Below are 27,630 nucleotides of genomic sequence, written 5' to 3' on the forward strand. Positions count from 1 at the left end.
GCATATAGCAATGTGAAGGGGCCAAACATATATACTATATATATATATATATAAATAAATAAATAATTATATATATATATATATATATATATATATATATATATAATTTTTTTTTTCCAGTTACATCCTTTCTTTCAGGACTTTTTTTTATCTATTATTGGTCTTTCCATATTATAAACTGAAGGTTAAGTAAAATCACAAAATATACCCTGACTGATATAGAACAATAACAAATGCCACAAAATGCCAAGCTTTAAATAAACAAAAAAAAAAAAAAAGACATATTTTACAAACAATTATTGGTGAAGAGGAGATGGACTATGTTTGTGTAAATAATATATATTTATCTAAAAATAAAAATACATTTTAAATAATAATATAAAAAAAACCTGTTATCACACCATAAAATTTTTATTAAAAATTTAATTTTTACTTCACTTTAAGAAACACCTTAAGTTAAGTGCCCTTTCAAACAATTATGGCAAACATGGATATTTATTTTACACTTTTATACATTACACATAGAAATTGTGCAAAACACCACATATCACAACTTTTGTTTTCAACTCAATTTACCCTAACAATTGAAACATATTATTGTTATGCTTTACAAATTTTACTTATATTTTTTTTAAATCTTTACAGTATACAATATACAAATGATTGACCCCCTGAATTAAGTTTATCAGAGAAGATCGTCCTTAGTAGGCTTGTGCAATGGGTGCATTTTGTCCTCAAATCTGTAAAATGGGGACATACAAGTCACTAAAAAAATAGATTTTTTTTTTATTGACACATGAGAAAAAAAAAAAAAAATGAAACACCAGTTTATAGCTATACATATTACATGGTTTGGGTAAAATAAAATTTGTATGATGTTAGAAATTTTCTAGTGATGCACTTATATGGTTAAAACTTTTAAGAACACGTGCTATACTGGAGCAATTAAATCCCAGAAAAAGCAGACATGAAGCATGTAGGTAAAATGTTATTTTAAGCATCACCCTTCTGTCTTACTGTACCTTTATTTAAAAAAAATTAGTCTTCATGAATAGTTCTCGCATTCAAGAAGCCAATGAATGAGCGTTATGCTTTTGTGCACGGCCCCTTCTATCTTTTGGTAAATATTAACATCTAATGACTTGCTTTGTAAAGAACGGTTATATTTTACAGCCTTATGTTTTTTTTTTTTAAACCAAAATTTCCCAATAATTTATACCTTACATTAAACCTCCTCTTGTATCGCATAGATATATACACCTATGTGGCATCCAAAAATATATTTTTGGGTTACTTAATTCAACAAAATTCTACCCACATTGTCAAAAGTTGCAAATGACAGTTTTCATCCTCTCATTGTAGCTGCTACCCTGAGTTATTTCATAGTATTATATAATTCTGCTCCAGCTCTCCCCAGTTAAATCCTGGATGCAACAATCTGGGCTGCATCAATTAATCAGTATTAAAAAAGTAAATAAAGATTATTTTATTCTCGCAAATTTATTGCATTTGGTGAAAAAAAAAACCTGGAAAAATAGGAGAGGAATACTGCATGATCGAGCTCAGGATAGCAGGAATGCACTCAGGTGTATTATTAGAAGTATTAGTGCTCCTGTGGCTTGTATAGCGTGTCCCGTTCTACTTGTAGTGTTCTATAAAGGGCCAGATTAGGAAAAGGCACTAAGGCTATACCCAGTGGTAGCAGAGGCCCCCAGTTGCCCTTAGAAAGCACTAATTCCTTAAGAGAAAGAAAAAGAAATCATTTGATGGAAATTTATCTAAGGGGATTTTTTTTTTAATTGGGGAAAGGGTTATGGCTGGCCATTGTTTATCTGAGGGTTTATCAATGGTTTATAATTATCACTGGTTTCCTCCCACTAATAGGTTTCCATTGATGGGGGAGGTCCAAAGGCAGAATCCAATCACATCTAAGTACTTCTTATGTACCGGCCGTACTCCCCGTTCTTTTGTGCCTGCGCAGACCCTAACCATTGATGGCTCCCCCCCCAAAGGTTAAATTCCATTGATTGTTATTCTGTCAATGGCCACCTCTACTGTGTTCTGGTATTTGATTAGTGGCAGAACCGTGAATCACCAGGCTCCATAGCAAAACTATAGCTGCAGTTACATTCTATAATGGATTAAATCCACCTCTGGTGGTAATATAAGCACAGAGACATCTGTTGGGATGTAATTTAGATCAACCACACAGATCGTTGATCTTAGTTTGTCACGTAACAAACCTAACTCAAGTATCTTATCAACTGCTAAATTATAATCAATACAGAGTAATATTAACGAGCATTAAGAAAAAAACCTCTCAAACTTAAAGTGGTGGACGTAGTTTGAAATGTAATTTAAAAAAAAAATATATATATATATATATATATATATATATAATGCATAATTTTTATTATATGCATTGTGCGTGGCTCTTCATCCTCCTATATTTGTTTACAACACCTTACATTAGTCTGCCAATGTCACTGCTGAAATTACAGTGCTAAGAAAGCATTTGGCCATCACCTGGATCTCCATGTAGAGCAAATGAAATGGCTGCATGGGGCTACCAGTGATAGAAACTTGCAGGATAACTAGCAAAAGTATGAAAAAAGCAAATCTTACAACTTACAACTCATAGTGGCTTATTTAATAGCAATATGCAATGAGCATAGCAACCAATCAAATATCAGCTCCGTGCAGTCTAGTGGAGTAAGATTAAAGGGAGCTACCATTTGATTGGTTGCTGCAGCTTGCAGCCAGCTCTGAGTTAAGCAATGGGCACAGTAGACATGTGCCACGAAGTTTCCCATAGCAAGTTAGCAACCAAATCAGATTTTATAGAATGTACTAGATAATTGATAGCTAGGAACTGATTTGAGTTTAGTCCTAGTGTGCAACAGGTTGGGAAATAGAATTTGGTTTCTTATTACCAGCATATGAGGGCAGAAAACCTAATCTTTGCATCTTGAACATGAAAACCTGTTTGGTTTATCTGTTTACGTTGGTCATATATATAAAAAAAACAAGGATTGTGTTTTTGAATAATCTGACACATTCCCTATATCAGAAAGGGTAGAGGGGCATTGCATGTATTGCATGATACAGACACCACAATTATTATTATTTTTGAATCATTATTTATTAATTTAGAAATGGTATCTTCAGCTTTGTGCCTGTAAAAGTTTTGGTCATTGTAAACTGTTCTCTATTTATCTCAGATCCACTTTTTTAAAGGTGTTTGATTCTTTCTTGATTGAATTTTTGGGAACAAAAAAAAAAACTTATAGCACCAGTGGATTTAAAATATCACTTTTAAAGACTTATGTCAAAATATTTATTATACTGCACTACTTTGTTACCCTTTAGTAGCAGCCTAAACAATACAGTATACTATTACAATACAGAACATTTTTATTTGAGCAGTTAGCTACATTCATCTCTGAATAAGTCCTGAGGCCTTAAAGAACATTTGTTGCCTATATAAAATGGAGGCAGCCATTTTGTGGTCTGAACCAATATACATGTTCATCAGCTCGTTACATGATTAACAAGCTGTAGCATGGAAAACATTTTTTATAATACATATATTTGTGTATATATATATATATATATATATACACATACACATACGGTGGTGTTACGGACCTTGGTGACTGCCGCTGCGGCTGGCAGGAGTCCTCCCGCATGCGTGTAAGGGGACATAGCCTCATTTCATGAAGCCATGCCTCCTGTGTGCCAATCTTAGGGGTGTGGTCACATGTCACACCCCCCTTGTTGGCACATGGTGGGCTTACCCAGCGCTCCGGCAGCTGATGGGCAGCCCCCAGCCTTTCTCTGCAGTGTGGCTGCTCGGTGACGCCATCCGAGAGAGTGATACCAAAATAGCAGAACAGCTCTGCTATTTTGGTGTCACCCCCTTGGATGGTGTCACCTGGTGCGGACCGCACCCCCATAGTGACGCCAGTGTACATATATATACACTTCACATTTTTTTCCAGCATGTTACGTGGGAGGCTGTCAATGCCCACTAGTTTCTTCCTGAAGAACAAATATGGGAGAAAACCTCAAAATGGCTGCCTCCACTGTGTGTAAGTGACAGATGCAGTTTAAAATCTATGACACGTCCATTCATAGTTTATTATACACATTAATTTATATATATATATATATATATATATACACACACACACACATATATATATATATATATATATATATATACACACACACACTGTGTATATATATTTATATATATTTTTTAATCCTTAATGAGTTGAAATCATACTTTCCTACTTTGTATCTCCCTCCCCCCCGCAGCAGCCTGCAGAGGAGGGGGCTGGGCGCTTCACGTCATTATGCTCCGTCCCTGTCGTGGCAAATTTCCTGCAAATTACGGGTCCTTGTGAAGAGGACATGGCTAAAATTAGGCAAATTGCCTCATATTGACCCTGCCCCCGCCCTATGGCCCACGATTCCCAGTATTATCTACCCATCCTGCCCACTTCACTAGAAAGTGGAAAGGATGCGTGAAATGCGCCCATTCTTTCAAGGGTCTACCCGAAAAAATTGGGAGTCTCCTGGACCTTCCAGGAGAGTAGGTAAGTATGGTTAACATATGTGTTTTTTTCTTTTATTTCTTTGTTTGTTTTGTTTTTTAATCTAGGCCTGAAATAAGCTTTAACCTAAAGCTTGTGTGATTGCACGGTCCTATTGATTGTCTGCATGATTGTCTATGTTAAAAAGAAACATATTATTTGCATCATAATTAATACACTTCAACAGGTAAAAACAATCCCTATACCAGAGTATACTAAACCTGCTCTTTGCCGTAGATGTGTCCAGCAAAGAGTAGGCTAATGGCTCAGGCATTTTAAACTAAAATAAGTATTATGAACCCCCAACCCCCCGAAAAAAAATAAAATAAAATGAACATTTGTAAAAATAAAATAAAAAAAACAAAAAAAAACTTTTGTCATTTAGATTCCACATGCATTTTACAATAAAGCTTATTCAAAGTCTCTTTCGCCACTTAAGTAGTCCTGTAAAATGCAATATTTACTGTACTTCCCGACCAGTCTGTTTTCCTCATTACAGAGATGATACAATGTTCTAATTTTCAGTCCTTTAAATATGGCTCAGCTTACACAGTCACTGCTGGGTACAGCATCTGTTCTGGGTTGCTGTGAGGATAAGGTGATTGCATTTGTCTGTAACCACCTTGTAACCCATCTAGAAAAGGTGGCATAGCAGTCATAGGTACAGAGTCATGAGGTACCGCGTATCCCACAAACTGAGGGTGGAGATATTGTCCCTGGTGAGGAACCATTTGGGTCGCCTGTTGACAGTTTAACACTGAATAATTGGTAGGCATATTTACGTAGACATTATTCATGGCCCCCTCGGGCAGGCAGCAGTTGGTCTGCGATCTCGTCGGTGGAGCTCTTGCCCCCGAGTTGGCACTGGAGCTAGAGCTGGTAGCCGTGCTCGACTGGCGTGATGAAGAGCCACGTGAGGTGTTGGCACTAGATATCATAGGGATGGTTTCCATCAGGCGGTTGTTCCCAGGCGCCCTGCTTTGCTGGGGTTCCTGCTTGGGTCTCAGACAGCGGCAGCAGCAGATGGCGACCAGGGACCCCAAGATGATGAACGCGACAAACACGGATCCGACAATCAGAAATGGAACGTAGATGGGAACTGAAAGAAAAAAAAACAGAATCGTCAGTTTTGTTAAGAGTGGGGAATTAATGTAATATTACAGAATGAGCCGTGCAAGAAATGAAATAATCAAACCTTTCGAACAAATACACACAAGACACAGCTTACAATAAGAATACACTACTGAAAGATAGATTTAAAAAAAAGTAAAACCAAGAAACCAACCAGGTGGGCAATTTAAAGAGGATATTTGATTTTTAGAGTAAAATCAGTTTTAATGTTTTTTTTGCTCATTACATTTCCCCCAAAATCTGAGGCTGTTTATCATGTAGTAGTCATGTGCTTTGCAGGTCAACAACATCACAGCCAGACAAGGTTATTGTGTTTTTCAAATTTAGAATTCAAAATTTAACAAAAAATTGCATCTGTTTTCCTATAATTCTTCAATTATTGTTTTTTATTTATATAGAGCCACCAATTTATGCAACACTGTACAGAGCATATACAGTATGTCAAGTTACAATCTAACTTCACTAACATTAAAGTGCACAAACACACACTAAGGTTCATTTTGTCCGAATCCAACTAACCTACCAGTTTGTTTTCAGGAGTGTGGTAGGAAACCAGAGCACCCAGGGAAAACCCAAGCAAGAACATGGGAAGAGCATACAACTCAACACAGATAGGCAATAGCTGGACATTTAGCTCATGTCCTCTATTTATTATTATTACCAGTTATTTATATAGCACACACATATTCCGCAGCGCTTTACAGAGAATATTTGGCCATTCACATCAGTCCCTGCCCCAGTGGAGCTTACAATCTATATTCCCTATCACTTGCGCACACACATACACACTAGGGTTAATTTGTGTTGGGAGCCAATTAACTTACCAGTATATTTTTGGAGTGTGGGAGGAAACCAGAGTACCCGGAGGAAACCCACGCAAGCACAGGGAGAATATACAAACTCCGCACAGGTTGGGCGTGGTGACCTCAGTGCTGTGAGGCAGTAACGCTAACCATTACACCGTCTAGACAGTAATGCTAACCACTACCTCACCATGTTTCCCTGATTAACAACTTTTGGAGTCTCACTTTGGTGCTAACATAGGAATTAGCTCTGTGCGTGCCAATTTTCAGATGTGCATGGAGTGGGGGTGGGGGTTCAATGTGAGCCCCCACAGTAATTTTAAATAATCCACTAACGCACCGAGGGGCGATACATGTAGCTGCTTTCCCTGGGGTGCCTCTGGTTCTGGACAGGGTGATTTATTTTTTCTTTTTAGACCATACTTGCCTACATCCTGGCTGCTTCCTCCGGGAGGAAGCAGCCAGGTAGGTTTAGCAGGGGGGGGGGGGCGGGACCTGTACAGAGGGGCGTGGCTGAATACATTTCAAGCAGTTTGGGGCAGGACTGCGGGGAGGAGCCACATAAGCATGTCATTTAGGCTCCGCCCGCTACACAATGCCGATATTTCCGGCATTGAGATGCAGGGGGCGAGGTTATGATGATGCAATTGAGCGTGAATTGCATCATCAGCCCCTACGCTGCGGGGGTTTGGTGCTACATTGCGGGGGGAGGAGTCAGGAGGCCTGCCTACTTTTCCGCGGGGCCGGGAGCGGCACCCGATTTTCGGGAGGCTCCCGGCCAAATCGGGAGCATAGGCATGTATGTTTTAGGCCCTACCTTGGAGGCAGCTTTAAAGACCCTCTAATGATAACATGTCATTCTGTAGGTGTTTTACTTAACTTGGGCCTATATCATACTTGACAATTCTCCCCGATTGCCAGGGAGACTCCCTGAAATAGTAGCAATCTCCCTGAATCCCTGAAGAGTCCAGCAATCTCCCTGATTGCACCTTACCCCCATTGTGAAACTGTTATACATATATAAGAGACATATATATTCCAATGGGATCATTAGTATTATAGCTCCTGCAGCTATTCAATACCACGCTGTTTGCATGGGCTAAAGGATTCTTCTCGCACCCCCCCTGGGGATGCAAGAAGAAATCCGACAAAAGTGCCGAGTGCGCAGCTGTTTGCCGGCTTAGCACGGCGCTAACAGCCGCGCGTCCGGCACATTAGTCAGAGGATGCCAGTTATCGCGCCTAAACACACTAAAGCTCCCCCCCGCGGCTATTCAGCTTCGCATTGAATTAAATTTGGCCCAAAGATCCCTATGGCTGCATGCATTTTCTGAGAAGTATCAGTGTGTTTTTATCAACAAACAGATCTTAATAACTGCTTTGGGGCTCATTTACATGTGGAGGTAAGTCAGGTTTATGGCACGTCTCTCAGAGTACACGCCCACTTTACCGCCGCACTCATCGGTGCTGCTTTCACAATCTCCCTGAAATGCTTTTTCAAAAGTAGGCAAGTATGACCAGGGGCGTTTCTAGAGAGGAGGGGGACCGTGTGCAGTCTCCGACATGGGCCCCCTCCTCTCCGCACGGCAGCGCACTGAGCTGTGCGCGGCCAGCGCCGGAATTATAGACTCTGGGCACTAGAGTGTGCCCAGAGTCTACAGTGTATGCACAGGTCACCGGGAAAATGGCCACGGTGGCCATTTTTCCTGTACTGCGCATGCGCAAATGACGGGAAAATGTCCGCCGCAACCATTTTCCAGTCGTTTTACAGTGCCAGACACCCGCGCCGACGTGGGACTCCGGAGAGGTAAGTAATATTATGGGTGCAGGGTGTGCAGTACAGGGGCCCCCCTGAACCCAGGGGCCCGTGTTCCCCGCACACCCTGCACCCATTATGGATACGCCCCTGAGAATGACCTATATGCATGTTTTAAATCTTATAAATGCATTTAATACTTTATTTGTACCGATTAACGCCACAGAAATGTAATTAAAGACGAATATTTTCTGCAAACACTCCAATTACTTATATATTCCATTGTCACTTGCTTCAAGCACTTGATATTGGTTTTTTTAGGCTACTATTCTATGTGGCCGGTATCTGAGCTGAGGCGGTTATCGCTACTCCTCATGTATGTCGTACAGAGCGAAATTAAAATCATCATCAAAACCACCTGTTTTGCTTCTAATTAAATCCACACTCAATATACCAACAGTAACCGGTACCAGCCAGGAAAAAAATAATAACGAAAAAAATCTGCTTTTGATTTGGAAAAAATAAAAATAAATAAGATATTCCTAGAAAAATGTAATGCAGCGCTGTAATACTGAGATTCTGGCATGGACCCTGGGAGAGGGTGAACACCGGGTATAATGACAGGAGCCTGCTCACATCACAGTACATCACCGTGTAGGAAGACTGCCAGCTTTTAACATAATGATCACATGAGATTAATGTTATTGCTTTCGGGCCACAGGATATTTATGTGTTTTAGTGTTTTTTGTTTTTTTTTTCATTTACATCAAAGAGGATTTCTACAAATAAAGTTTGAGTCAAAGACTTAAAATGAACATCCCCAAACAGTTGGTTTATTCAATACAATAGAATGCAGAAATAATAGCCCAGGAATAAAACTACTATAGAACTTCAAAGGATCAACAGAGCTCTAAATAAAGTAATGTTATTGCTTTGGCCGAGCAGTCCTACATCCCGCTAATTGACTGAGCTCCAATTGCAAATTCCAAAATGAAAGCAGGATGCATAAACAGAGGCTGCGATTATAGGAGGGGGCATTCTGTGCATTAGACAGGTGGCATCATTTCACTTATTGAAGCAATTTCTTCATTACCACACTGCAGTTGCCTCTGACACAGGAAAGGCACAGAATCAAATAACAGGGAAAGGGAATCTTAATGATAACGAGAATGTTTCCACTCCGGTATGCATGTGCAAATGGCCGCTGTGACGTGGTACTGCAGACTGTGGCCCCATTCTGCCGGAAAGGGGAGACAGCCTTGGCTGTTTTCTCTGCTTAGCGCCAATTGACAGCGTTGGGATTAATCCTAGGAAATTATCCAGGCATCTGCTTCTCTTTTCAGGTGAAATAAGGCACTCCATATTGAGATTCAATATCACCACATATATTTTAATCCTTATAAATGTTCAATTTTGTGAAACGGGATTACATTTGAATTGCTTCTATATATAGGTTTTTTTATGGGAGTAGGAATAATTATCCATTCTGTATTGCAGTATTATTCTGGTGTTTTCCCATTATTAGTTTATTGGCACATGTGGCTGACATGACTAAAACAAGGAATGTAAACCAAGAACATTAAAACCATACTTGCAAGTGATCACCGTGGGGGGGCGGGGCTGGGCATTTTATGTCATAGGCCTCATTTATCAACAAGTTTTATCATACGCAACGAGTGCTAAAACCATACTTGCCTACCCTCCCGATTTGGTCGGGAGCCTCCCGAAATTCGGGTGCCGCTCCCGACCTCCCGGGATGGCAGGAAAGTCTCCCGGCTGCCGCCGACCCCTCCTGTCCCACAGTAAGTCTCCCGGCAGCTAAGGGGGCGTGGCCAAATATCGGCAGTGTGTAGCAGGGGCGTGGCCAAAATGACGCACTCGCGTGGCTCCACCCCCGCCCGCGAAAACTTCTCATCTTGCCAGCCCCGCCCCTTCTGTTGGCCACACCCCCCAGTAATGCCGATCTGGCTGCTCCCTCCCGGAAGGGGCAGCCAGATAGTCGGCATGTATGGCTAAAACATGTTGTGTATAGTAATGGTGCTTCAGCCAATCAGCTCCTAACTGTCATCTGTTTGAAAAATGACAGTTGGAAGCTGATTTACGCAACGAGTTTTATCACTCGTTCCATATTTCAAAACTCGTTGATAAATGAGGCGCTATGTCCCCCCACCACACAATGCCATAAATTGTGGGATCCTGAAGAAGGGGCGGGGCCAGGATGATGCCATTCTCTAAGAATCACGTCATTGTGCCCACTTCCTAGAGAAATGGGCGAGTACCCCCGGATGTTCCGCAAGAGTATGCAAGTATTGCCTGGTTTTCAATAGCACTAAGGGCTCTATTTACTACAATCCGCATTTGTAATGCAGATTGTTGTGTGATATTATCGACTGAATTCACATTGCGAATTCAGGCAATATCACAGGGATTTACTACAAATCCCTTGCAGGGACAGAGCTTGCGATAAAGCTCTGTCCCTGCGAATCCCCTCCGCACACTAGTCACGGTATTTTTGCAAAAAAAACCGTGACAAAGTGCCCGCGCATGCGCCGACCGGCCACCGCTGCTACCACCCCTCTGCATGATCCGGGCCTCCGGTGATGTCCTTCATCCGTCCGTTCAGATGACATCCCATACTGCACTGGGACCCGATCACCTGATGACCGGGCCGCAGTGCACTATGGGAGACCAGCTGACCGGAGGGGAGACATCACCGGAGGCCCGATCACTGGTCCCTGGAGTCAGGTAAGTAAAAAAAAATTTTGACAATTTTTTTTTCGATTTTTTACAGTAATCAGCTTGCGGTCTGTTTAGACCACACAGCTGATTACTGGGACCGACTCCCGGCTCTGCTCTCCCCGTTAGAGCAGAGCAGTAGTCTGGTAACCGGGGGAGACCCTGGATAAAGCCACCTCCAGGTGGAGTTATTATCACAGGGCTTTCCCTGATATTTTTTTACAATTTATTTTTAGTAACTTTGGTCGGATCACATTTCCAATTACAATTATGGGAAATGCGATCTTATTACTAAAAATAAGTGATACTTAGGGGTTGGAGTAGAATTTTACGAATTCTAGTCCAATTGCCCTGTAATAACTATAGGTGATACTTAAATAATGTGAAAAGGGTGTGAAAACACCCTTTTTCACTTTATTTTAGTTAAAATAATGTTAATAAATAGAGCCCTAAGAATCACATTCTTCCTCGTTTAACGCTATTTGCTGTGATAAGAGATGATACAAGGGAGCAATCTATACAAGAAATACCAAAGGTTATCCCCCAGCACTCTGAATTATATCAGCAATAAGACTTGAAAACTACATGGTTGTAGATAATTCAGAGATCTAAGGCCCTCATTCAGAGCCGTACGCTCTGAGCAGAGCGCACGCTCTGCATGAGGGCCGGGCTCCATTTTCATGGAGCGTCCTCCTGGACGCTCGTATAGCTGTGGGTCACCACCCACAGGCTATACGAGCGTGCATTTTGATGGCCGCGATGGTCGTGACCATCGCGACCATCGAAATTGCGAGCCGGAGCCTGCGGTTGAGGTTTTCAACCGCAAGCTCCGGAGTGATTTTGGCTCTATCAGAGCCAAAATCACTCCCACTGACATCACTAGTGATGTCAGTGGGCCGGCTTCTGACGGGAGGCGTTCCCGCGGGAGCGCCCCCGTCAGGGAGGCACGCCCCCGGCACGCCCACCAAAGGGGGCGTGCTGTCAATCAACATTGACAGCACGCCCCCTTTGATCGGACACAACGAGCGAAGGAAAGTCCTTCGCTCGTCGTGTCTGGCGCATGCGCACGACGGAGCTCCCTCCGTCGTGCGCATGCTCAGTGCAGACCATCGACCCACTTGCGAGCGGACAGCCGCTCGCGAGTGGGTCTGAATCAGGCCCTAAGTTGCATATATTTGCAAAAATATGGCTAAGCCTCCAGGCCGCGTCACGGCATCTCTGACACTGGAGGTTCCTACTTCTAAGTCAAAGTCTGGGGCGCGGAACCCCAAAAAGCCAGCGAAGGCTAGCCACCCCAGGGCAGCACACCAGTGAAAGACTAAGGTGTTAGTAAGTGTTAATAATAATATTAATAAATCAAAAGCTATGTATTAAAGGGTGATACACAGGTGAAGAGTGTAATTAAATTGCTAAATAAAGTAGTATTAGTAGAAGTGTTAAGAAAGTGCTAAATAGAGTGTTCTAATGTGCCACCCCAAAGCAGTCCAGCCATACCAACCCAGGGAGCACCGCGCCACAAACTCATCCCCAAAAATAATAACATCAAATCTGGGGCATATAATTGCCCAATATAAGGCCACATGATAATGGCACATACAAAAACATATCTAAAATGAGAGCCAGCTCACCATGCAGTCACCCCTAGGTCCTCCTAATGGCACTACACTACACTACACTTCCTGTAGTGCCATTAGGAGGACCTAGGGGTGACTCCAAGGTGAGCTGGCTCTCATTTTAGATGTTTTTGTATGTGCCATTATCATGTGGCCTTATATTGGGCAATACACAGAAAGTTACAGTTTTGACCGCATTTCCATATGTACAAAGTCCTGGAAAGCAAAACTTCTAGGAGCTTGTACCTGGTAGGCAACACCATCCTGGTCCGCCATTAAGACCTCAGATATTGGGAGGTATGGTGTGAGTGTCATTTGTAAGTTAGATTCTAAAAGTTATTTATAAATGCATAAAATTGCTGAGCTGCCATACATATGTCTATTTCAGTGCAATTACGCTGTACGTTATGGGTTCATCCCGCAGCGCCAGTTCTGCTTACCAAAAGTGGCCCACTGGGCGCTCGCATTCCAGCAGCAACATGGCGACAACTTTAAAAAGGTACAAAATGTAACCGATTATAAATAGACAGGAGTTGGGCAGTTCGCCTTATCACTAGCCATAACAAAGCTTCTGATCGTGTGCCCAAATGCAACATTAGCTTTTGTGTTGTGGGCTGAGATACTAGAATGAACGTCCTTGGGTGGAGAATGCATTACCAGTACAGTAGGTGCCTGTGGAGCGGTTTTGAACAGACAAACTTACTCTGAGCTAGCGGTGATATGGGGCGAGCCATCACTTCCAACCTTCTCCACAATCTAGGCTCATATTATATGACAAATTGCATACAGTATGCAGCTGCCATCAAACATGGGGAAGAACTGGCAGTGAGCATGACACCAAGCTGACAGATAGCCGCAAGAGTGCACAAAAGGAATAACCTTCTGTAGGACCAGCAGAGGGAGGATACGGGTGACAGCAGATGACCGTTCTACAGTGACTGGGTAACGTCACTGAATTCTGCCATCTCTCCTCGTCCTATATACATTACACTGATGGTAACTGCACAGAAATACCAGTCATCAATAACTGCTATATTATTGGACACTTATAATGCTGCTACCTAGCAATAACACACACCTTCCACATCACCGGCGGCCAGGGGTGTCGGAACGATTTTATAAAATCATTCTGCCGCCCGCAACCCCCCCCCACCTCCTCCCCGCCTGTCCTCCCTCCCTCTCTCTCTCTTACCTGCGTGGTGGCCGCAAACTGTCAGGGGGCATACTTTATAGCAATAGGCTGCACAGCACGCAGGAGGAGGTGTAGTATGCGGTGATTTAACTTAAAGACTGTACATTACACCTCCTCCTCTATGCGGTGCAGGGGCCATGCAGCCTATTGCTATAAAGCACAGCCCCTGGCCATCCGCAGTTCCTGCTCCTTTCAAATGTTTGGGGCTTACGAGCTGCCCCCTTGCTCCCCTCGTTCCAACGCCCATGCTGGCGGCTACTAATGTCATTCTGTTACCTTCTGTGACTTGTACTGCGACACACCAGATTGTTTTTATCTTACATTTCATGTTGCTGTATGTAATTTATTTGTGTTTTGTCATGATTCCTTCAATGTACAATACTGCTTAATATGTCAGCACTTTTATAAAATATAATACATACATGAAACAATAAATTAATTAGAAATGTGACACAATATGAAGACACCCCCCAAAGTCCCTTTACACTCACATTGTATATTAGAAATAGGTGAGGTTCCAATTAGCAGTAAATTAGGGCCAATTTTAATTAAGGTATTAAAAAAGTCGTAGTTGGCCAGGGTGATGCTTTAAGGTGCATACACACGTAACGATTTTTTGAACGATTTAACTATAACGACGTCGTTATCGTTCAATCGTTCAAAAAATCGTTCAGTTTCTGAATTATAACAATGAACAAAAATCGTTCAAGCGCGCTCCCGTTTGTAGTTTATTTCAGACTGTCCAACATAACGATATTCATTAAGGGAAGGAACATTTTTCGTTCATCGTTGTAAAAATTGTTCATTACACTTCAAAAAATCGTTAACTTTTCAAGGGAAAATCTGACAGAAAATCGTTGGTTACAAAATCGTTACGTATATGTTTGCAAACATGCACATTCCTATGATGGGCCACAGACCAACAAATCGGCACACAAAGTATTTACATCAGAATTGCCAACTTCTTCTGCAGTTATAGAAGGTCCAAGATAATTGTGGTATCGCGGCCCTGTCCCCCGCTTTGAAATATTGCTGTTCATGTCAAAAAAGGGCCATGGCTTCATGGAGTAGGGCCAGGGAAGAGATAGGAGAGGCCAAGAGATGCTGGGGATGAAATAAGAGGAAGCTACAAGCAAGAATGATAATAAACAGGAATTTCACAGGCCCAAACAGCGCCCCCTGACCTGTGGTGCCCTGTGCGATGGCACCGGCCGCACTACCCTAGCTATGGCCCTGCTGATGAGCTTAAACAAGCAGTGAGGGAGTAGGCACTATTATAGGCACTTGGACAAATAGGTACATTTGCAAGTATAAAATAATGTCCTGCAGACTTGTCAGTGATGACAAAAACACACAGCTTTCCCTATACTAATACTAACATTCATTCCAAATCTAAACCTTTGCTAATTAAGGCTTTAAGGATAATTGGGGAGACTGAAAATTATGAGAATTACCTGCTTGGAGACATGAGTCACAGTAAGTGAACACACACATGAAACAGCTGTACTTATTACTATGATAATCCCTATGGTTCTCAGTGTCTACATCCCCTTGATCGCCTTGGACTGAGTTAAGCGATAGAAAGAAATGTTCAACTTGCTGGCTGGCAATATGATAATTGGTGCGCCAGGATAATGCGGCCTAAATCCCAGCACTTCATCAAACATTCCTTAAATTCTTGGATTTGTAGTGTTGATTTGTCTAATAAGCTTCTGCAATGTCTAAGACTAAGCAAGGCTGATGGTTAGAAGTCAAGAGCCACTGAATTTCCTTGTGGAATATTTTCAGAGATTGATCACATCAGACATCTGGGCTACCAACGTCCCTGACATTTTGACATTTATCTAAGAAATACATAAAGCCAGGGATGAGATTCTAAAGCAGAAGGTTCTGGGTTGTTTCAGAGCTTATCATGTATAAAGGGCTCAATTCAGAGATTTACGCCGGTATTTTCGCAGATCGAACGATTGTTTGCAAATGTGCAAGCGCAGAATCCCTCATTACGCATGCACGCTGATTGCATTGCGAATACGCTCGTACAGAGGAACCACCCGCAAAGTGAGGGACAGGCAAACAGCATTTGGGGGGAGGTAACAGGGGCGTGCATAAATTAGCCATTGCGATCTCCTTCAACGCATCAGAGCTTCCTGCGTGTCAGGAGAGCTGCAGTGTTTGAAGCAGTCAGACTTAACTTACATGCTGCGTGACTGGCCAATGTGTATCAATGTTCCCGATGTTTACGCTGTTGCACGTGGTCTGACAGATATGAGAAGGCAGCAATGGCGTCCCTATGCTCGGCTATGCTTTGGAAGGCATCAGCATATTTTAACAACTGCGATCCAAAAGAGAATGCAGTTGTGATTGCATTAGCGTAAATCTCTGCAACAGGCCCAAAGCCTGATTGTTAATAAATCATCCAGGTGACATCTTACTAGACTTTCCAACATTGCAAATGGCCTTTAATTGCCATAAACCATCATAAAGAGGACTGATGGAAGCGCTCACCTTTCCTTCTCTGGACAAGCGTTTTTCCAGATGCCCCAAACAATCTGAAAGGGGATTCATCAGAGAAAATAACTTTACCCCAGTCCTCAGCAGTCCAATCCCTGTACCTTTTGCAGAATATCCATCTGTCCCTGTTGTTTTTCCTGGAGAGGAGTGGCTTCTTTGCTGACCTTTTTGACACCAGGCCATCGTCCTGTGTCATGCTAACAGTAAAGCATCCTGAGACCATTCATGTGTGGGGTTGCTTCTCAGCCAAGGGAGTGGGCTCACTCAAAATTTTGCCTAATAATACAGCCATGAATAAAGAATGGTACCAAGACATTCTCCAAGAGCAACTTCTCCCACCCATCCAAGAACAGTTTGGTGATGAACAATGGCTTTTTCCAGCATGATGGGGCAAAAGTGATAGCTAAGTGGCTCGGGGAACAAAACATCGAAATTTTGGGTCCATGGCCAGGAAACTCCCCAGACCTTAATCCCACTGAGAACTTGTGGTCAATCCTCAAGAGGCGGGTGGACAAACAAAAACCGACAAATTCTGACAAACTCCAAGCATTTGATTAGACAAGAATGGGCGGCCATCAGTCAGTATGTGGCCCAGAAGTTGATTGACAGCATGCCAGGGCGAATTGCAGAGGTCTTGAAAAAGAAGGGTCAACACTGCAAATATTGACTCTTTGCATAAACTTAATGTAATTGTCAATAAAAGCCTTTGACACCATAGTAACATCTGGAAAACATACAAATAGACAAACAGACCTGCAAATTGCTGCATTGTGCTGTGAGGGGCGGAGTCTAGCAATGCAAGATCCCTGGCTCCACCCACATCAGCGACCTGCTGCTGCATTTCCGAATTATTCGTGAATTTATTTTACAAATTGGGACTGATTCAATTCATTTTGTTCAAGGCAAGTCTCTGAAATTTTGCTGGATTACAAAATTAGCTAAATCCATTTTCATATGTCTACTTATGAACAATCAGAACAGTCTATCATAATTATATTTGAAGAGGGGTCTTTAAACTATATTTTGGACACAAAACGTGGTCATCTCAGATGCAGATTGGCTGTGATAAATTCGCCCAATATATCACATGGATGTATCAAATATGCAAATATCGCATCCAGGGACCGAGCTTGCGATAAAGCTCTGTCCCTGCGAATCCACTTCACGCACTTCTCACTGCATTTTCCGGAAAAATACAGTGAGAAGGTATGTGTGCATGTGCTGCCGGCTCCCCAACACCCCTCCACACACACTCCCCTCGCGACTCTCCCCCCCCACAATTTACCCCCCTTTTCAGGTTACACTTACCTGCCTGGTGATCGGTGCTCTGGTGAGGTCCTCTGTGTCTGCAGTCAGCTGGTCTCTGGGCTACTGCACTGTGACCCTGGTCAGCTGCACAGTGCAGGAGCCCGGGGACCGGCTGACCGGAGGCACAGAGGACCTCACCAGAGCACCGATCACCGGTCCCTGGATGCAGGTAAGTGTTGTTTTTTTTTAAGTGATCTGCTTGTTGTATATTTAGGGCCTCATTCAGAGGCGCTCGCTGTTTGCAAGCTCTCGCTCTGAATCAGGGTGGGGATTTTTTTATTTTTTTCGGCCTCCAGGACGCTCGCTAAGCTGTGGGTGACCACCCACAGCTTTTGCGGTTGGCCTAGCGATGGTCGCGATTATCGCGACCATCGGGTTTGCGAGGAGACCCTGTGGTAGGTCTAAGCTCTCGCAAGCCCGAGTGGACTTTCTGCTCTAATAGAGCAGGAAGTCCACTACTGACATCACGAGTGATGTCAGTAGGGCCGCCCACAAATGCCAGGCGTTCCTAAGGGAACACCTGTTTGTGCAGCCACCCCCCCCTCCCCGCCATCAAAATGGGGCGAGCTGTCAATCAACATCGACAGCCGCCCCGTCTTGTAGCAAGACCCGTTGCGACGGAGCTGCCGTCGCAGTACGGGTCTCGAGCATGCGCACGCCGAAGGCAGCGCATGTGCAGTCGGGGACCATCGACCCGCTTGCGAGCGGGTCTGAATCAGGCCCTTAGACCACAATGCTGAACACAGGGGTCGTCTCAGCTCTGCCTGTCAGAGCAGAGCAGGAGTCGGGGAAACAGGAAAGCCTGGATAACGCCATATGAAAATGGCGTTGTTATCACAGGGCTTTCCCCAGTATTTTTTCACCGTTTATTTTTAGTAAATCTGAGCAGATCACATTTCCCATTACAAGTATGGGAAATGCGATTTGATTACTAAAAATATTTGAATTGAAGGGCTTGGAGTAGTTTTTTTCATGAAAAATAAATCATATTGATAAATTGGGCCCTGTGCCATTTATTGTGACGATTATGCACTAATAACTCTGTGGCGTATCTATAATGGGTGCAGGATGTGCGGTGCACACAAAGTCCCAAAATAACAAGACACCCTATAGTTCATTTAACAAAAAAAATCCTCATTGAGAAGGGCACCTGTTTTTGCACAGCTTTGTGACCAGGGTTTAAGCCACAAACTGAACGGGAATAAGCACACCAGATATGTAATCATACTTAATACCTAGACAAGTAACCATTTCAGCTCCGGAGAAGTAGGCATTAAAGCAACAAAACCATGATTTATTTATTCCCCGGATAAATTGGAATGATACTCATTTGAGAAATAAGCAGGTTCAAACAAAAATGGAGAGGTAAAGCCAGATTAATGGTTGTGCACTTACTAGGGCTTCATCAGGAATACCGCCACCACAGTTTAAAGAGTTACTACTGTATTAATCAGGTGCCACTGTGCACTACCAATTAATATACCATTTAACAATAACACAATACTACTACTACTACTACAACTACTACTACTACTAATAATAATAATAATATTACGAATTTGAAGACATCCACAAAGTTATTGGCTAAATAGATTGTTGTAAATAATTTAATCTGTATTTTGTATAAGCCAGAATCTTCAACTTCATGTGGCCGGGTACACATCAGAACGATGTGCATCTCGGCCAATGGTACGACCGATGGGACGAGATGTCAGTCGGCCATAAACAATTAATGATATATCGCTATATTGTTCATGGCCGCATTCAGCTGTCGGCCCCCGGGTCGCTTCATCTGCCGTACGGCACAGCAGATGGAAAGACCCCGATGTCAGCTGGCGGGAGCGTGCAATCATGGGTACATATCAGATGATGTGTACGATATGTTTCTCTAATCCATGGGATCAGACAACATCTCGTCTGATGTGTACCCACATTTGAAAACATAGAAGTCTGAGCTCTAATTACTGCACGTCTTCCTGTTCTATTCGCAGCTATATATATTTTTGTATTTGTTGCAGTGAGAATGGTAAGTTTACATTCTGCTTTTCAGCTAAAATCAGGAAGAAAAGAAAATTAACTAATGTTTTCAGGTTCTTTCATTGCCAACTGTGGCATGTAAATATTATATATTTGAAGATATATTTCCAGAAAATAATATTCCAAATACAAAAAAGAGCATGGTTGCACTAACAGAATAAGCACAATTCCGATTAGAACAATGGATTAGAGGTCAATAGGAGACAACACCAAAATTCCACCAATCAAACATCTTCTCAGTACTTTGTGTTCTGGACTGTGACAAACAGGGAATGTAAACATACAACTGTTTAACAATCAGATCCATCATCGGACAGCTACATGGCAAGAGAGTTGCCTTCTTTTAGACACAATATCAAGTTGTTCCCTAGTATTATTGAACCCAGTGGAACTTACTGTTATCTGTTACATCTGTTTAAAGAAAAGAAAAGTTGCAAGGATGTTGAGAAAGAGAACAATCAACATGTGTCACTCCAGTGATTGATTGGTTAGAGCAGATGAGTTGCCAAGTTACCAAATCTCCTTATTCTATATCAAACAACATGATTATGGCTCTGCTTCTGGAGTATCTGCTGACTAATATACAGTCAAGATAAGACCAGACCATTCAGGCATTTCATTTAAGAATGATTAAGTCCTCTACCATCAAGTTTTTACTACAGATTTGGGGTGGTATTTATCAAAGTTTGGAGAGAGAGAGAGAGACACACATTTTACAGATAAAGTACCAGCCAATCAGCTCCTAACTGTAATTTGTCAAACACAGCTTTTAAAATGTCAGTTAGAAGCTGATTGGTTAGTACTTTAGCTCTCACAATTGTATCTCTCTCCATTCTTTGATAAATACCTTCATTCATTAATTGATATGACGTGATCACTTTTATTTATTAACAGTCACTTTTATAGCGCAGCATATTCTGTTGCCCTTTACAATTAGGAATCAGTTTTGCTTATACTAAAGGTCCCCATACACGGGGCGATAAAGCAGGCGATCCGGCTGATTGGTGCGATTTGCCTGCTATATCGCACCGTGCATGTCCCAGATGTCGGGCCGAGCGCGCTCCTGTTGGGTCGTACATCGCACCCCCTGATCTTTCTGCAGAACCAAAAGATCAGGGGATGCGATGTGCGATCCCATGGATTGCTATGAGGGTGAGAGAGGGGGAAGCCAGCATAATGGGCGGGAGGCCACTCGATCGCACCGTGTGTGTGGATCGCCCGATATGTCGGACGACGGATCCCCCGTCGCCATTGCACCGTGTATGGGGGCCATTAAAGTTACTGGGCGCTGGTACATGAATGAATAGAGTGCTAGGGTAAGATCTAGTTATAGATGGTTGAAGCTAAACAAACAGCATCCCAATATCATAAACATATACACTGTGCACCAACATCAAGCCAATGCCAACCATTACCTGTGGTGGAAATTGTAATGTAGAGATACCACAACTCTGGTGGACAATTGGGTTGGTGGTGGTGGTGGGGGGTTAATTTTAAAACAATATATGGACATCACATCATACTTACTACAGGTTGGCAAACCATGTTCTATAATACAACAAAGAAACTGTATCTGGCTATCCACACAAGTCCAATTTAATCCTTTGGATTTATAATACAGCCCCCGTCACGTGCACATGTGAGTCTTGTCATCTATGGTTACTGACGGGTTAATGGCTAGCAATCGTGCTGGTAATCATCAACATTTATTCCCAAAGCTGATTAAGTATGAATTGGTTGATGAGGGGATCTGCCCACACAGTACTCAGAGCCACCCTGCTAGGGGGACTGAATTGGCTCCAATTAATGCTACAATGAATGGAAATATTGGGAAGTTCATTTCAGCCACTAGGAATAAATGAAACCTATATACTGCAGAAAGCATTTATCCGACTGATGTGCTCTGGGCTGAAGATTTCCAGCCGGGAAAAGTTCCAAAACAACATGCTCCTAACACCTTTCTCCACAAGCGGAGTAACACCAGCCCCAATCCTGTCCAAGTCACATCCAGTGACCCAGGGAGACGCAGCCTTCCTCCAATAACACCTCTACTCCAGCAATGCCCTGGGGGTGTCAGTGATCACACCCTAAAGCCCGGCTGCGGTACTGAGATTATGATACACTGGAGAAATGCTCTATGAATCTAATCATTCTGGGGGAGGGGGGGAGCAAATAGAAATCTCAGCCCTCCAGTACTCTCCCAGGTAACACACCAATACAATGGCACGATAGTCTCAGCACAAACTACTGAGGACAAGCCACAGACCCAGGAATGAATGGGACCCCTAGTAGGTGCCTCTGAGAGAGGGGGTCATTCACTAGCCCTGGTGTAACATTCACAAGTTCCATCAGAAGGCACCAAAGTGCTTTACTTAGAATACAGGAAACGTCAGTGTTTTGCATTATTAATAACTTATTTATTTATCATGCAAAAGAAATATCTCAATGGGATGTTTGTGTGATAATAGTAATAATAATTAGACTAATCATAAATACAAATACACACACTGTCACACCACTTGAAGGTACACAAGTGCATTTGTACAATATCTATGTAAATATTATATTAATACTAATAAAACAATAATAGTAATAATAATAATAATCCCGCTGTTTATAGTCAGGTGTCACATCCATAGTAAAAGTCTCCCCCACCCCCCCCGTCTCCCCCGTTCCAGAGCTGGTAGCTGAGCCTACTGTACCTGCGGCAGTGTCGGGATTATCCTTGTCCGGCTTGCCGTGCTCTGGCGCCCCCTGCTGCCTGTCGTTGTTGCACAGTCCCTGCTCCAGCCTGGCCTCCGTGCTGGAGCAGCAGTAGCGCAGGAGGCAGGTCCCGCAGCAGATGGTGGCGTCCTCCGCATCGTATCTCTCCGGGCACTGGAAGCCGTCCCTCCACACCTCCTGCCCGTCCGTCCACCCGTGACAGTACTCCCCGCTCCCCCGGGCAGCTGCCAGCACCGCCAGCAGGAAAGCAGCGGCGACCAGCGGGGAGCCCTCCGGCCACATGATGTGCAGACACACTGCAGTCCTGGACGCACGGGAATGTCAGATAGTCGCACAAGCTGAGGATACCTATAGGAGTTCACTAGGCAGACATGAGCAGGGCAGGGGATAGGTACCAGCAGTAGTCCGTGCACTTGCTCTGATCCAACGAAAGGAGACTATCCAGGGGGTGCTGAAGTTCTCCAGAACTATCCACAGTTATCGGAGCAGCCTCTCCAAGTTAACCAGCGCCCACTCCGCTTCCTCTCCGGGATATCACAGCCGGTGCCAAGCTTACCCTGTGCCTGCGCTGCGCCAGCCAACCATCAGATAGCCACCGCCTGGGCGCAGGGTCCTAGCGAGCTCACTGCGCAAAAATGTCCAGGAGGGTGGGCATGGCGCACGTATAGCTGTGTTGTTGGGTATCCCGGTGCCTCCACGTCCCTGCCAGCATCCTGCTCGCCCAGACCATTCATAGCCCACTGGCTATTCACATGATTGGGCGTCCAGGGAAAAGAAGGTGCCCAGGAGTGGAGGCTGGAGTGAGCTGGGGGCACAGGGTGCCAGTTGTCCACAGGAGAGCAAGTGGTGGTGGGCAGCTACAGTGCAGGAAGAGTGGTTGTGTAGCTGTGAGATCCCCCTGTCATTCCCGTTCCTCACTCCTCCTCCTCTCTCCACTGCTCTGTAAATAATCCCTCTCTCCAGCAGCTCCACACTTAAATTATAACCGCTGGAGCGCACAGGAATCGCAGGTGCGCGCATAGAGCCACTGTAGTGACCCGCATGGTAACACTTCTATTACTAGCCCACAAGTAGGCTGGGATCAACAGTCCTTCTGCAATAACTGCTATGTACACATAGCTTGGTGGCACATGTAGTTCCACAGGTTTCTAATTCCCATTGAAGTTTATTTCTTTGTGCTAGAAACAAACAGTACTAAATACTAATCCTTTTATTTGTTTATAAAGTTTTATTAAATTGATTTGATTGTTGCTTTGATATTTCAATATTTCCTTCATACAATTTAAAAAAACGCTTAATACAATTGTAAATGCTGCTTTGCAAGTTACTATTGAATTCTTTCTTTTATTGTTTCAACACAAACAAAATCCCCAATTGTAAGCTCAATGGAATATGCTGCTGGCACAGTTATACATTAGTGTAAAAAATAAATACCCTAAGTGGGAATTACACAATTGAATGGATTTCTATATAATTTGTAACTTGTACATACATAAACCAGGCAGTGGATTGAATGCTCGGTCAGAACAGACAGAAAGCGACGGGCGACGTCATGGCATTCGCGGAATAAACAGCTATAGGGCTACAGCAGAAGTTGTTAGTGAGAACAGCATTGCTAAGTGTGTTATAGTGACTCACTGAGATTTATATGTGTCCATATAGTATGTAATCCATGTGCCATGCAAGCAGTATACTGAATATGTTTGTTTTACCCCACAGTAAATATTTTAAGATTATATCTATCCATTAGTAGTTTTAGCAAGTAATTAACATTAGCAGCTGCATGCTGGGTGGGGGGTGGGGGGCAGTGGTCCCTGGAGGGGTATATTACCAAGACTACTGCATTATAGTGTGGGACTGCTGCAGACAGTCCAGGAGATAGACTGCTGTCTTCTGTCTGATGTCTCTTTTTCACAGGTGTGGTATAAAAGGTCAACAGTATAAAGGTCGACATTCAGCAGGTCGACACCACACAGTCGATTGGTTGTGAATGTCGACAGTAAAAAGGTTGACATGGTAATTAGGCTGACCATCATTCTGTAGACATGTATTTAGTTCAACATGGTTAAAGGTCGACACAGTAAAAAGGTCAACATTTAACTTTTTTTTTTATTATTATTTTAGCATAAACCTAACCCTATAAATCATGGAAAACCGTGTGTCCACATTTTAGTGTCAACATGTTAAATGTTGGCCTTTTGACTGAGTCGACCATTTAACCCCCGTCAACCCATGTCTACAGAATGAATGTGTCGACCTTCTGATGTCGATCTTTTTTTTATTGTCGGCCAATCGACCGAAGTCCCTGTTTCACAAGGGGTTCTGCAGCAGATTAAAGTTTCCATTACACTTTTGTCAAGAGCTCATTGAGGAATGTGGGGATGTATCAAAGTTATATTTTTTTTCCCCCAAACCACAACTGGTTTGTAAAATGGTATTTATGTTTCGTTATGGGATTTAGCAAAGTAAAAAATGCATATGAAGACTTTTTTTTTGTTTTCAAAGCAGCACAACCAAGTTTCCGGCTTGCAATCCACGCAAAGGCGTATATGTCTGTATTAATGATCAGCTGCCGCAAAAAAATGTGTTTAGGCACAAATCCTATGATAGTACAACTTTAAATATATCATTTACATGCATCCAGAGTCCAGACGCAACAGTCATCATAACAACAAATAAACTAGCACCAGGACTGCAAGGCCCATAAATAATACACCTTCTAAATGGCGAATACTAAGAATATACGTTGGTCATAAACTGGACGCATTGCAAACGCTTCATTTGGGAACAAATGTTTTTTACACAATGTGGCTGATTTAGAGCTGTACGCAAACCCGATGGATTGCATAGAGCGCAGATGTTTGAAGTTCTGCGCATGAGTAGGACCCGTACTGAGCATGTGCAGATCCCCTTCTGCTCGCTCGCAGTGCCCAGATGCAGTCTGATTGACAGGCTGTGGCTGTTTGTTGGCAGAACAGGGAAGGTGTCGGGCAGCGCCCCAAAAAACGCTAATGGCTGCATCCTTGTAATCAGCCTCACTGGCTTCAGCTGCGTGAAAACCCCGGACCACCTAAAGGTTACGCAGATGGCCAGTGTCCACGCAATGATCCAGTGCTGCAGCCTGGGATTCAGCAGCGGATCACAGAAGCCGGCAGGAGGCGACTGTTTACACTAGGCGCCTGCTGCGACGTTAGCATATTTTAGCCCAGCAGCTGCGTCGAAAGATGCTGCAGCTGTGCTAATAGCGTACAACACTAAATCAGACCCAATGTTCCGTTTGCTACAAACCACATGGGGTTTGATTGTTTTTAAACCACATCTGATGCAGTTTTACACCAACCACAGATTAATAGATGCTGCAGTTGTTTTCTGAAACCCTCTCAGATTGATGGTGGTCTTAAAATTTCGTAATAAAACCACACGTTAAAGCATCTCTACCACATGTACAGCTATAAAGTTAATGTTATGTAAAATGCCTTTATAAACAGTCACAAGACCACCTGTCCCACACCCCAAAAAAAGGATATGACCGAATGTCTGTTCTATCTGATACAAGAGACAAGAAATGTGAGCTGGATGCCAAAAAACATCAAGTGAAAAAGATACATTTTAGGTAAAAAGGTGAAATAATAAACTAATACGTTATGAAAGCACATTTTGTTTATGTGAAAGGAATATCAGAGGGGTCTACTCAGCATGATATAATTGACGTAAAAAATGCGGAAACACTCATTTCCGCATTATTTAAGCGCTTGCCATATTCAGCAATGTGTATACGGAGAAGATGCCGTAATTATCTGCTCCATATTTTCCTAATTCGCAGAGTTCCGCACTGTAGGGATCAGCCATTGATCTCTATAGTGCTTTAATGCTTTTTACTATTCAGCAAAGCAAAATGCATTAAATCACTCCTAAAATATTTCCTTTATATAATGCCATTTCAGAATGGCGTTATATGAAGAAAATACTTATATATCCCGAAAACTGCAGGGACAGAGGGAAATTTTCCCATAAGTCCCTGCAGCATCTTGTAAGCTCCGCCCAGTCTCCGTGCTTGCCGAAATTGATCTACATATGTATACAGGCTTTATACTAGCCTGTATATATGTATATTTATGTGCGATTATATTTAACATTTATATATAAATGTTAGATATAAAAGCACATAAATATACATGTATACAGGCTAGTATAAAGCCTGTATACATATTTCAATTAATTTCGGCAGGCTGGAGCTGTACTTACCCCGTCGGCGGTCACCGCAAGCAGGGACGGAGACTGTTCCCGAGCGCATGACTGAGCATGCGCAGACGAACAGACAGAAGGGATTGTTTTCGGAATCCCGCTGTCCCTGCAGAATATATTGCTGAATAGCAGTAATAAATTATCATGATTGATAATATTCTGGGCAACATTGTCACTCTTGCTGAATATACCCTCAAGTCTCTTTGAATAAGGGGTCTATTCAGCAATGATTTTATTACATGAAAAATGCGGAAACTATAATTTCCGCTTTTTTAATGTAAATCTAGTCAGCATTGGGATAATGGGGAAGATAACGCAATTATCTTCTCCATTAATTCCCATCTCGCAGAGAACCGCATTGTAGGGATCAGCCATTGCTCTCTACAGTGCTGTAACGCTCTTTGCTATTAAGCAAAGCAAAAAGCGGTAAATTACTCAAAAAAATCATTACTTTATATAATGCCATCTCAGAGTGGAGTTATATGAAGAAATGCATAAAATTGCCCTAAAACTGCAGGAACAGAAGAAAAATTTCCCATAAGTCCCTGCAGCATCTTGTAACTCCGCCCAGGCTCCGTCCCTGCTTTGCGGTGACCGCCGACAGGTAAGTCACTCTAGACATTGTCAAACCTGCCTAAACTGATTGACATACACAGGCTTTATATTAGCCTGTATAGATTTATATTAAAGCCTGTATACATTTATATTTATGTGCTTTTATATTTAAACTTTATATATAAATGTTAAATATAAAAGCACACAGTTTGGACAGGCTGTATTTGGACTTACCCGTCGGCGGTCACCTGACTGTTCTTGAGCGCATGACAGCATGCACAGAAACAGAAGGTATTGTTTTTGGAAACTGATTACAATGCCTTCTGTAACATGGCAGGGACAGCGTGTTACCGCAATCGCTGTCCCTGCAAAAAAATATTGCGGAATAGCAGCCATACATTTTAATAATTGATAAAAAAAAT

General features: G+C 42.8%; 1 protein-coding gene across 1 annotated transcript; it reads right to left on the bottom strand.

The window, feature by feature from the left end:
- Positions 1-405: 405 nt before the first annotated feature.
- On the bottom strand, positions 406-23,392 carry SHISA2 (shisa family member 2). Its single transcript, XM_088460286.1, has 2 exons — positions 22,387-23,392; positions 406-5,697 (listed from the first exon to the last, which is right to left on the bottom strand). The coding sequence occupies exons 1-2, from the start codon at positions 22,688-22,690 to the stop codon at positions 5,144-5,146; spliced, it is 858 nt and encodes a 285-aa protein (XP_088316412.1). The 5' UTR covers positions 22,691-23,392; the 3' UTR covers positions 406-5,143.
- Positions 23,393-27,630: the final 4,238 nt, after the last annotated feature.

The sequence above is a fragment of the Taudactylus pleione genome, unplaced genomic scaffold (assembly GCF_031769625.1).
Source record: "Taudactylus pleione unplaced genomic scaffold, aTauple2 ptg000043l, whole genome shotgun sequence".
In the NCBI taxonomy this organism is placed as follows: Eukaryota; Metazoa; Chordata; class Amphibia; order Anura; family Myobatrachidae; genus Taudactylus; species Taudactylus pleione.

Excerpts from the sequence above, each read along its gene's own strand:
- SHISA2 (XM_088460286.1), bottom strand. The coding sequence starts at position 22,690 with ATGTGGCCGGAGGGCTCCCCGCTGGTCGCCGCTGCTTTCCTGCTGGCG. Across the intron at positions 5,698-22,386 it reads TAATCCCGACACTGCCGCAG|TTCCCATCTACGTTCCATTT; the intron begins GTACAGTAGGCT and ends TTTTTCTTTCAG.